At 47.4% G+C, this 11,768-nt stretch overlaps 1 protein-coding gene across 1 annotated transcript in view; it reads left to right on the forward strand.

The window, feature by feature from the left end:
• Nucleotides 1–11,768, forward strand: part of CCDC9B (coiled-coil domain containing 9B) — a 41,810-nt gene that overhangs the window by 15,534 nt on the left and 14,508 nt on the right. The window contains exon 6 of the mRNA XM_035900108.1: nt 3,888–4,037. Within this exon, the coding sequence (XP_035756001.1) occupies nt 3,888–4,037 (150 nt within the window). The remainder of the gene's footprint in view (nt 1–3,887; nt 4,038–11,768) is intronic.

Raw genomic sequence — 11,768 nt, forward strand, 5'->3', positions numbered from 1 at the left:
TATAAAAGCCAGAGCTGCAGAAAACAGGCAAAAGTTTTACTTCACAGTTGAAGTACAGACTTGGGCACAATAATAGAATCATAAAATAGCTGAGGTGGGATGGGACCTCTGGAGGTCATCTAGTCTGATCCCCTGCTAAAAAGTTATCCTCAAAGTTATCTCGGGTTGCTCAGGGCTGAGCCCAATCAGGTTGTGGAAATCAGCGGTGATGGAGATTTCACAGCCTCTTTGGGCACCTGTTTTCAAGTGTCTGACTACCACCGTTGTGACTGTCTTTCCCTTAATTCCAGTTGTACTTCTCCTTGTGGCAGGTTGTGTCCGTTGCCTCTTGCCCTTTTGTTGTGTACCTCCAAGTGACTCAGGCTCTTTGTAACACCTTTGCAGGTGGAGGAATACTGCAGTTAGGTCCCCTCTTTGCCTTCTCTTCTCTCTCCAGACTGAACAAATGCAGCCTCACCATGTGCATCCTACGCTTCAGCCCTGTAACCGTCTTGATGATCCTCCACTTGACTCTTTCCAATTTGTCTAGACCTCTCATCTTACAGTGAAGGGAAGCTGGACACAATACTTCAAATATGGCCCAAGCAGAAGGAAGTAATCACTTGCCTCACCCTGATAGCTATCCTTGTGCTAATGGAACCAAGTGAACAACTAGCCTTCCTCACTGTTCACTTATGGTCAAGTTGTTGCCCACCAGACACCCAAAGTACTTCTGCAGAGCTGCTCCCAGCCAGCTGGGCTGTAGCAATGCATGGGATTCTTCAGGGTTCTTTTGTCCCAGGTGCAGGAGGCATCATTTGCTTTTGCTGACCCTCTTCCACCTTGTCAAGATCCCTCAGAATATCAGCACCATCCTCCAGTGTATCAGCTTGGTGTCACCCATGAACTTGATGAAGGTGTAGTCTGTCCTGTTATCCAGATGACCAAAGAAGATGCGAAGCGGTAGAAAGCAGCCTCACAGCGGTATCAGCCTGCACCCTCAGCGCTCTTGGCTGCAGCCCACCTAGTTCCACCTTCTTACTTTATTTAAATGGCTCAGAACTGAATCTTCCAGGATGCTGAGGGAGGGAAGCATTTCTCTGACTCTGCCACTAGGTTAGGGACTTGGGAAGTAGAGAGCAGACCTTGCCAGTAAAAGACCAAGGCAAAGAGGGCATAGCGCAACCAGTCTTTGCCATGCCCCATGTCACTGAATTGCCCACCTCATTCAGCAGCAGGCCAACACCTTTCTTCAACTTTCTTTGCTGCTAATGTATCTACAGATAGTCCTTCTTTCTGACCCTCACATCTCTCACTTGTTTTAACTCCAGGTGAGCTTTCGCTTTCCTAACTCCGACTCACACATGCTCAGGTCCTGCTCCTGTAATCTTCCCTGAGAGCCTGTCCCTTTCCACCTCCCACACGCTCCCTTTTTGCATTTCAGTTTAGCCAGGGGCTCCCTGCTCAGCCAAGCTGGGCTCTTTCCACACCTGCTCATTTTCTTGTACAACAGGAAGCCCTTACTTATGTTCTTGTGCCTTGTCCATGAAAATCAATCAGGTCTTCTGGGCTCCCTTCCCCTTCAAGAGAGCTTCCTGCAGGATCCTGCCTGCCAGATCCCTGAACAATTCAGCATCTGCTCTCCTGAAACCCATGGGCTCCGGTCTGCTGCTTGCCTTCCTTACTGCTCTCAGGCCCTTAAAATCCACTGTCTTCTGGTCACTGTTGCCAAAGCTGCCATCAGCCTTCACGTCTTCAACCAGTTCTGACTGTAGTAATCAGGCAGTCGCTTACTAAGCTGCAGTAATGCAATCACCTGTAACGTTGTGACTGCCATGGGATGTGTCATTAAGGACAGTAGAGCATGCCCTATTCATGGAGGGGGGGTAAAGCTAGGATTTCGGAGCGGTTTAAATTCTAGTTCGACCCTCCTGGCTCTGCCCAGTCTGATAAAATCATATCCTTCTCAAGGCAGATACATAGTCTAAACCCGTTAAAACAGCTCCGAGAGTTTATAGGTGTGGGGACTTTCCCATATATCCTGGCTGCAGGTAAAAGTACACCTGAATGTCTGGCTATGGTAGGTGCCAAGGCAGTTGTACTCCATATTTAAATGATTTTCTATTCTCTTGACTATCTGCTTTTACTCTCTCAGGAAAAAGATCTTGACATCCCTAGGGATGGCTCACATATGTTGGTCCTCAGCAGCAGTCAAATTAGGAGGGCTGCATCGGCACAAACATAGAGAACAACACGGAAAGTACTAGAACGGCATTGAACCTATTGGCAGCAGATCCTTGCTTTGAATGGAACATGTGGCTTCACTTATTTCAAGAAAAGCAGAAATAGCAACGGTCCTACTAAGGGCAGCAGAACTTGTTAGGAGCTACAGCTGAAACTTAAAACCAGAGAAGGGAATGTATAAAAGGGTTCCTACCGTGTCCACGCAGCTCAGGCAGACAGAATCAGCGGCAGTGCAGGGACCCATTCCTCCTCTCACATGCATCAGACTAACTCAAGAACTGTCTCTGCTGAGACAGCAAAATTACACAGATGTGAAAGAAGAATAAACAAGAGGCTGAAGGTCTGATGCTGGAAATACTCCAGTACCTCCTAAAACATTTATCATGTGTTAGGAAGCTCGATGACTGGACAAGCGATAAAAAAGGTCTTGCTGACAGAGGCTGGCTACAGCAAGGCTCCCTCCACGCTAACATCCGCACTTCTGGCAGAGCCAAGCAAAGATGAGGCTAGTGCAAGACATCTTGCTATCATATGTCATGGCAGATTCACTGACACTTGCAAGACCTCCATACAAATCAGAGGTCAGCGTGTGCTGTTTGTTTTTGAAACCAAGTTCGTAGCAACAGAGTTCCCAAGTTTCACTGAAGTTTACTTGGAGATTTTGAACTCCTTTGAAATCAAGGCTCCGCTATGTGTGGAAGTCCAAGGAGAAAAACAGGGGAAAATACACTACCCTTTAGAGAGGGAAGCTTCTGAGGCTTGCTCATCCCTGGTAAAGTTGAGCAGAAGAATCATACAGATGAAGAGAAAAGAAAAAGATCAGAGATAAAGACTTATTAAGTCTCTCATTTCCTTGTAAGGCAAAAATAAAAAAGCACATGATGGAACTGAAAGATGATACTTTTAAATGAGAAGAAGTATGTATTTTTGTACAAAAGATGTGCTCATTTTGTGGAAGTGATGGCTGAGGGCACTGGCGGGAGCTCAGCCAGCAACAAAGATAATTAACAAAATAAGAACCATCTGTAAATCCATGTAGTAAAGTCAAGAACCGATGCAGACAGCTGGAAATAATATCTGAAAGGGGTAAACTGCCCTTTTTCAAGGAGTTTATATATCAGTTTTCTAAACTATTCCACTGCTGAATAAATCATTCCAGAAATACAAACGCATAGTGATTATGAAGATGATAAATTATCAAGTGTTAATGCACCCCAGGGTAGTGACTGCTTTGGGGCCAAGGTTAGAGAGAACACCGCTGTTTCCCTTCTCTTTCACCCTCTAGGCTTCTGCTCCAGCATAGCCTCACGTTTTATTAGGACGTGTTGTTTGGTGAGAGGACAGCTTCCCATTTGTTTCAAAGACACAAATGCAAGATGGCTCGCCTGTCTAAAATAAAACCGTCAATCAGTGTTCATGCTGCAAAGCAGCTGAACAGGGTAAATCCCACCCTACCTAATTGTGCTCAGTTAAACATGCCTATGTAATGTTACATATCCCTTAAAGCAGGGTGGCAGCTTTATAAACCAACACAACTGACTACCTGGCTCTTGTTTCTGTTCTACCAGATCAAAATCCTTTGCAGTTTGGGGATGGCCACTCTCCTAGGCAGGGCACTGCACAGGGCTAATGGAGATGCCGTTAACTCATCCTGTCCTTTCCAGGGCAAGCGGATCGTCAGCGAGAAGCGCACCGAGTGCTTTCCCGGGCCAGGCAGAGTGCCAGACCTGAGTGAAGAAGAGACAGACCATTTGGTGGCTTTCCGCCGGGGGAGAAGGATGCAGATTGCCATCACCATGGATAACAAGGAAAAAGTAAGTGCATTGTGAATGCCTGGACTGCAATGTATCAGTGGCAGCCGCTCGTTCTGCTGGCATGAGAAGGGCCATGGAGACAAATTAGGAACAGGACATTGGGGGAGACAATGTATTAATAGCGTCGAGCCTAGCACCATAGAACTCTCTGGCTTCCACCACTGTGAAGGAGGAAAGGCTACGATCCTCTCCTTTCTCAGTGATCCTAGGTAGAGCTAGCAGGCTCTTAAACATACTGGGTCCATAAGAAATACCAGATGCTGTTTTGGGAGGGTCGATGAAAGCACTGACAGATATGGGGCATGAATCTCACCTCCTGTCTCTTACCAACTTCTTTTTGGGGCCATACAGCAGACTGAGTCGGGAGCGCTGTCCTCTTGACTCGCTGTGTGACTTAACGGAGCTGGGCAATATCTGCTTCTAAACCCATGTCCTGCTGTGTCTGGCCATAACCTATGGGGTGAGCTGACTGAACTTTGTTAATATTTGAAACATATTTCAAATACTTCTTCACAAATACCTTCCTCTTCACACGCACAGAGGCATGTGATATTTTCCTATTTGAGAGTTTGCACAGATAAGTAAGAATGCCTGCAGCAAACAGGGTCAGGAATGACTATGAAGGAAAACAACAGTTAGTATAGCTGCCAAACACACCCAGGAACACTGGGAGACCTATGCAGCACCCTCTCTGGGACAGCAGCCAACCATCTGCTAACTGCCCACGTTAATCTTCAGCTTCTCCTCCTCCCCAGAGTTTACCTTAGGCTCTGGAAGCCCATGTGCCCCTTTCTCGTGGCTACCAAGCAGTTTTTGGAATGCTGTAAACCTCATATAGGCTGTTACTACTGATGGAGCTGGTAGTAACTACCCATTTGCCAGAGGTTCACATGGCAGCTGCTGCCTGTTTCAGGCTAGGCATCACAAACACACCTAGACATGATGGCAGGATGAGAGTGACCTGACCGTGCCTGTGCTGTAGCTGTCCTTGAGGCTGTCAGATGTAATTCTGTGATGTGTAGGGCAAGTCTCTCTGCTTCTGCTCTTGCTGGGCTTGTTTCAATACTTATCTCTGAGGTCATCAAGGCTGGGACTCTGCTAGGAGGAGTGCCTAGATTTTGGCTTCAGATCCTGTGCCCTGTTTTAAGTGCATGGATAGCCCTGGAAATGGTAATAGCTCATATGCTCTTATTATGGAATATGAAATTTGAGGCTGAGGGTCCATGTATGTAGGTTTGGCAAAGCCTTGCTCATATTGGCTCCAGTGCAGTTAGATTCAGCATGCCTGAGAGCAGCTTAAGGCTGTATCTGCCTCCATCTGGGTATCTGAACCACTGAAGATCTGATGCTTTCAATCGTAGGCTGGCAGAGAGGGTCTGCGCTCCCCAATGCCTGGCAGATTTGATTTTGGTGGCTCGGCGGAGGGTGGTGTCTTAGATCTTGCTCCTGCTACTTTCAGCACCCACTGTGCTGCCATTCATTTAAGCTCATTCATTTAAATTCATTCCCAATGAATGCAATTACCTCTGTGTAGCAGTGCAAGGAGCTCACATAACTCTGTCAGCCCTCCTTTCCTCAGTTGTACATAGCCACAGTGGTCTCCTTCACACAGCTTGGCCTAGAAGGTAATCCTGCTAATCCCCAGGAATGCAAACAACTCTGTGCTGCTCCTCCTCAGATACCAAAGATCATTTAAAGTCTTCCCTTTTGTTTTTCCCCTTCATCCAAACCCAGTTACTCGGTTGGCAGAGGGTTGGACTGAAGCTCAGGCACTCTTCTAGCAGCAGCAAGTGCTAGGTGCTGGACGAGCGCCTGCTGGTGCTGTCGTCCCCCGGGGAGAAGGACTGTGCAGAGCCATGTGGTGCCTTCACGCCTTGGCTGAACAGGACAAGGATCTCTGTCAGGAGCACAGGAAAGCCACAGAGGCTGCATATAACTCTAGCTATCAAACAACACTACCGAGGAGCAGCATATGCCCTCAGCCTTACTCAGCCTTGAGCTCAGGAAATTTCCTTGTTCCTGGTGATTTCCCTGGACTGATCAGGCCCCGTTCCATCGTTAGTTTATGAAGACATCTTCATATTGCCATTCCAATTGTGTAACTTCAGACAACAGCTACAACAGCCAGGATAAAAACCAGCCCCCAGCACACAGACACCTTACAACATGACAAAAGGATGTGGCTGTAAGAGAGTTACATGGTTGGGTTTCACCGTCATTTCTGCAAGCTGCTTTCTTCCATCTGCACTTGGTCAACCTTTTCCCAGGATCAGTGACAGAAGCAGATGGGGCCTGAAGTGACAGGTCACGTTGGCATCTCACACGTCACGCCAGCTTGGGCTGGTTGAGTCAAGGGAGATTTGGTCTGGCCCACCCTGTCACTTCAGCTGTTCCTAAACTGCGTTAAGGATTAGTGTTTTAAACAAGTGCTGCTTTTTTCTGATAGTGATAGCGCTTGAAAAGTTGAAATCAGGCAAGTCTGTCTCACATGTCTGCAGAGAGCAGATCAGAGTTAGTAATACCAAAATATATAAAACCCCTATCAAATCATTTTAGCCTGGAGAACTCAGTGTGTGTCACAGGGATGTTGAACACAGCAATTCATTTTGGAAATGGAAGCTGAATCCCACCAGCGCTGGTGGGATCACAGCATCCGCAAACCCTGGCAGCCCTGGGCTTCAGTTCCCCCCACGTAAACAGGGCTATAGCATGCCTCTGCCTTCCTGGCTATGGGGACGACAAGCACATGAGTGATGCTGAGTGGCTCAGCGCTGCGTCACTTCAGGAAAAACAGGTAAACAGGGAACCAGCTGGTAAAGAGGGAAAACAGCGCTGGTGGGCTCTGCAACCCAAAGCCACCCCAGCACTGCAGAAGAGCTGGGACCTGCCCAGGGAGTGTTAGTGCAGCAGCGTTTGCACTAATGCTGTTTGCAGCACAGCATCGGGGAGAGAGCAGAAGACCGGGGAAGCCTGCAGTCACCCTCCCCTGCTATACTCACCAGCCCCCAGGTTAGGGGCCTCCTCTGCCAGGAACAGCATCTTTCTCCTTGACAGGCTTTTTCTTGCCTGAATTCTAATCTTTTTTTGAGTCCATCTAAACTTTATCCCCCACAACATCTCTAGCCAGGAGCTGCAATGTTAAGTGACGTGCTGCGTTGAAACACGCATCCCTTCTTTTTCTTCAAACGTGTTACCTGATAACTCCATCTCATGTTTCTGTGTCACAGGGAGCAGTGCACAGAGCATCCCCTGTTCACTTTCTCAAAGCACAAACAATTTTATCAACCCGTTTCACATCTCCATTCAGCCATCTCTTCTGCAGGCTTAGGAGACTGACCCTATTTAGACATGTCTGGTGAGGAAGTACTTCTATATTTTTGATCGCTCTCATTGCCCTCGTTTATGCCTTTGTTATCTTTACTATATTCTTTTAATACAAGAGGACCAGAACTGTACATGGTATTCAAGCGGGATCTTGTGGATGCACTCAGTGACACAACTGTTTCTGGCTTGTTCTCTATTCTTCTCCTAACAACTTTGCATTTTCTTTGCTTTTTTTCTAAATAATTGAGCTAACATTTTCAGAGAACTAGTCACAATAACACCAAAAATTTCATTCCCAAGTATTAATCATAGTTCAGGCTACATTACTGTGCGTGTATATATAAGGGGCATTTTTCTCCGTGTGAGTTATTTTGTATTACGGATATTAAATTTCATCCGTAATTTTATGATGCAGGCATTCAATGTCAAGAGATCTTTTGCAGTTCTTTCCTGGCAAATTACATTCTTTGCCCTGGATGATTTAGTATCATCAGCAAACTGTCATCTCTCTATTCAGCTCCTTTTCCAGACCATTTATGAGCATGTTGAGCCGTGAGTGTTCCAGTGGCACACCCCTGCTAATCTTCTACCATGGAAACTGGCATTTTCTTGCCACTTTTTGTTTTCTATCCTTTAATTATTTGTTAATCCAAAAGAGAAGCTTCATTTTCATCCCCAAGTTGATCAGCTGCTGGGTGAGCCTGATGGGGTATCTGTGTTGTCATCTGAGTAGCTGTGTGTTAGGACCTGAGCTGACACCCCCAATTTGAGGATTAGCCTCCAGCCTCCCTTATTACTCCAGCACAATCCATCCTTTGGGGGTTTTTCACCTCATGCCCCAGCTGGCTCCCTGCTCATTCTGGGTTATGATGTGTGTTGTCCCTCCCACAGAGGCCTGTGGTGCCTAGGAGAGAGGACCACATCCATCACTCCACTTTCGGTAACATCCCATAGCCTGGCCACTGTCAAATTTGCCTCCTCCTCTCTGCACTTGCCAAATTTATCCTATTAAAACATTTGGTGGACATCCTCGTTATCCCACATTTTTCTCTATTTTTATTCATGATGAAATTCAATAAAAAGAAAAAAAAAATACTCCCATTCTTGCTGCCCTTGGTGCTTCTAGCTAGCACCACATTGTCGGTCCCAGACCACATCGCAGCTGGCAGCACACAGCTGTGGCAGAAGCTGCCAAAGAGGAAATGCAAGAAGAAAAAAAACTGTTCTCACGATTTTATTTTCCAAAACAGCACCAGTGCCTTATATTACCCTGCCATCTTGAAGCCTGTTTTTTTCCACCCAGTGAAAGACTCTTTCACTCTCTGTTAGCACAGAGGGCTGGGGGGACCAAATTATCCTGTCTCCTTGCAGAAAAAATTAGCCTGAGCCTATTGCTTTAAAGATGCAACTTCATGGCCTCCAGTGCTGCTGCTGGCTTGGAGGTGCCACATCTGGGACCTTTCTTCCCACCTCTGCCTGGCTGCCCCTAAATCTGCAAGCAGAGCTGGGCGTAACGCCTAATGTTTAGCACCAGTTTTCCTAAAAAGCCATTCCATGTTTCGTGATTATTAATACAGTAGAGCTGCAAGGCTGGCAACCCAGGACCAGCGGAGCACAATGGTTAATTAGCAGGTTACAAATCATCTTTTAAATGGACAGTTCATAGGGCTTCAGGGCTTTTAAATTGTCCTTTTATTAACAGAGTTTCCCAGGATGGTATATCAGAAATGTCTGTTTGTAATCAAGAGACACAAAAGCTGCTTTCAGGGACTTAGGCCGATGAGTCTGACTCCTGTTTTTGCATGGGAGAGGAACCAAACCTGTGGCAGGAGAAACACTTGCTTTTACATTGCAGATGGGAGGGGAAGATAGGCAGAAAGGGTGGCTGAAAAGTCTTTACCTCCCTTCAGGCAGCACAATTAGCACACAGATTTTTCAAAAGAGTTAGAAAAAAATATCCTCTCATGTGCTAGTTTCAAAAATCCTGCCCAGTGGGAGATCCAAGCACTGGAAAGCCAGCTCTAAGCTCTTACAAAAATCTCCTCCTGCAGAAGAAACGCCAGGTCTGGTGCTGACGTGTGTCCAGAGAAGTGGGTACCAAAAGGTTAATTTAACACATCCGTTGGTACTTATTTTTAAAATAAGAAGACAAGGAAGAGGCCAGAGACGTTGAAGCCTGTCAAAGCTTTTGGTACAGAGAACTGTTAGTACAAAACAATGCTTAACATGGCTGGATAAGGACATCAGCATCGTCACTCTTGCACATTAACATTAGCTGGGTATGTGTACGTTGGGAGGTCAGACAAACCCAGAGCCAGAAAGCATTTGGGATCTCAGGGCCATATCCTGGTTAGGAGCAGGCTCTGCCCCCTCCTGCCCCGGACCGTTCTGTGGCTGAGAAATAGAGAAATCCTTGCATAAATCTCGGGATAAACAAACGTAATCTTCTCTGTCTACTTTAGGTTTTTGCTCCCTCCTCACATCTCTTCGCCTGCTGTGCAGGAACAGTTAAACTATGAGATGATAATGTCATTGTCATATTTCATAATTTTGGGGGCGGAGAAGAGGAAGGAGGAGAAAAACATGTTTTGCTTCCCCATGGCCTGGGTGTGTCATAACAGGCTAACAGCAGCTCTGGGGCAGCGCGGAGCAAATGCGAAAATCTGCTCCCGAGCCAGTGCAAAAGCAAAGCTAACCATGTTTTCTTAACTGCACGGTTCAGACCTGCTTTCCTGGTAGAAGAGAACCAGATTTTTTTGGTCCTCTCTGTTTTCCACAGTGCCCTTTGAGAAGCAAAAATAGAAGCAGACTAAGGAAAAAGGCAGCCTGGCTTTGAGCAAGGGGTGTAAAAGGATGGAGAGCTGCACAGTGTCCCCATGACAGAGTGATCTGTGGTGTGCACTGAAGAGCTGGTGCCCAAAACAGGACAGCCTCTGGGTTGCAGGTCTCCGGTGCTGGCCAGCCACGCAGGAGCTCCATCTTCTCCCGCGTCTCGCGAGCTGCAGCACAGTCCCTCAGCCAGGCCGTCCCAGCACATTTCCTGGGCGCCCGCTCGCTCTTTGCTTGGCAGAGGCAGGGCTGAAATCGAGCTGCGCTGGGCTGCAGACAGGCAGAGGGACGCTGCTCCCCCCGCAGCTTACGCACACCCTGGCTCAGTGCTCCAGCTGTGCGGATGCTCTGGCTTTCCGGTTCCTGTCTTCAGGGACACAATCAGGCATTGTAAAGGGTCCAAACCGAATCATTCTTTGCATGAGCTTGCATGAGAAATATGCAGATTCAGATGAAACAATAAGCACACCCATACAGCTCTGTGCCTCAGTTTCCCCATCAATTATGAGCTGTCTTTGGCATTTCTGAGGCTCCTCTCCCGCCTCGCATGCCACACAAGGTTTCCCCCAGGGATGGAGGGGCTCCAGCTCTTCCGCAGCAGCTGGCTCCCTTGCACTCTTTCTAAAACAGTGACTTTCTTTTACATCTGCTTCAAAGGCTAAACATCCATCTGCACCTTGCTCGCCAGCCAGCCTCCTCAAATAAGCAACGTTCCAGGTTTCTGCTGTTTCAAGCTTTCTATAAATGCTTTCTATAAATGCAAGGCCTCAGTTTGGGGCTGCAGAGAGTTGTTAGATCCCTGGCTACCAGGTTCTTCAAGTAGGGCTGGACAAGCAGTTGACTTTGAGCCTGGAGGGAGCATTTTTGGTTACATAAGTTTTTGCAGCAACCTTTTGAAATAAATACCCAGTATAATCTTTCACCATATCCTGGCCCATTTTGCAACAGGGCAGGATATGCTGAGGGGTGGCTTCTCTGAGCACAGACCCCTCTGCATTTTTTCCCAAATCTTTGCTGAGAAATCCTAGGACAGTATAGCTAACATCTTCCTCGTTATTTTCAAGGATCTGTTTACACAAGCTTCCACCTGTACTGGGGCTATACCAGCTTCACATCAGTCAGACTGGTGAAGCTGTCATGCACTGACTGCAATGTCCATGAGCACTGGCTATGTGGTTGCACTTCCCACCTGCCTCAGATTTAGCACATGTGGACAATCCCCCAAAAGACTGTTCCCAGATCGCTCCCTGCACGATCCCACGGGGTATGTGGGCACAGGCTTCAAGGGGGATGAGCTGCCTTAGGAGGCTGGGCAGAGCCAGCAGGTATTGAGACTGGTATCCCAAGCTTCCCGCATCCAGCCCCGTAATGCTGGGCTAAACCTGGGGCTGGCAAATGACTGGAATAAAAGTCCTGTTTCCAGCCTGGGTCGGACCTCACCATGCTGATGCTTTCTCGAACGGCTGACCTGGCAGTTTGTGCTGTGGCTTTCCCCTTTGTGTTTCAGTTTTGCTTGGCAATGCAAAACGGCAGCTGGTAAACTCAGCCCCACAGACTCACTGGCCCTGTAGCGGTTCA

This window comes from Egretta garzetta, unplaced genomic scaffold (assembly GCF_000687185.1).
Source record: "Egretta garzetta isolate BGI_Z169 unplaced genomic scaffold, ASM68718v1 scaffold658, whole genome shotgun sequence".
NCBI classification, from domain to species: Eukaryota; Metazoa; Chordata; class Aves; order Pelecaniformes; family Ardeidae; genus Egretta; species Egretta garzetta.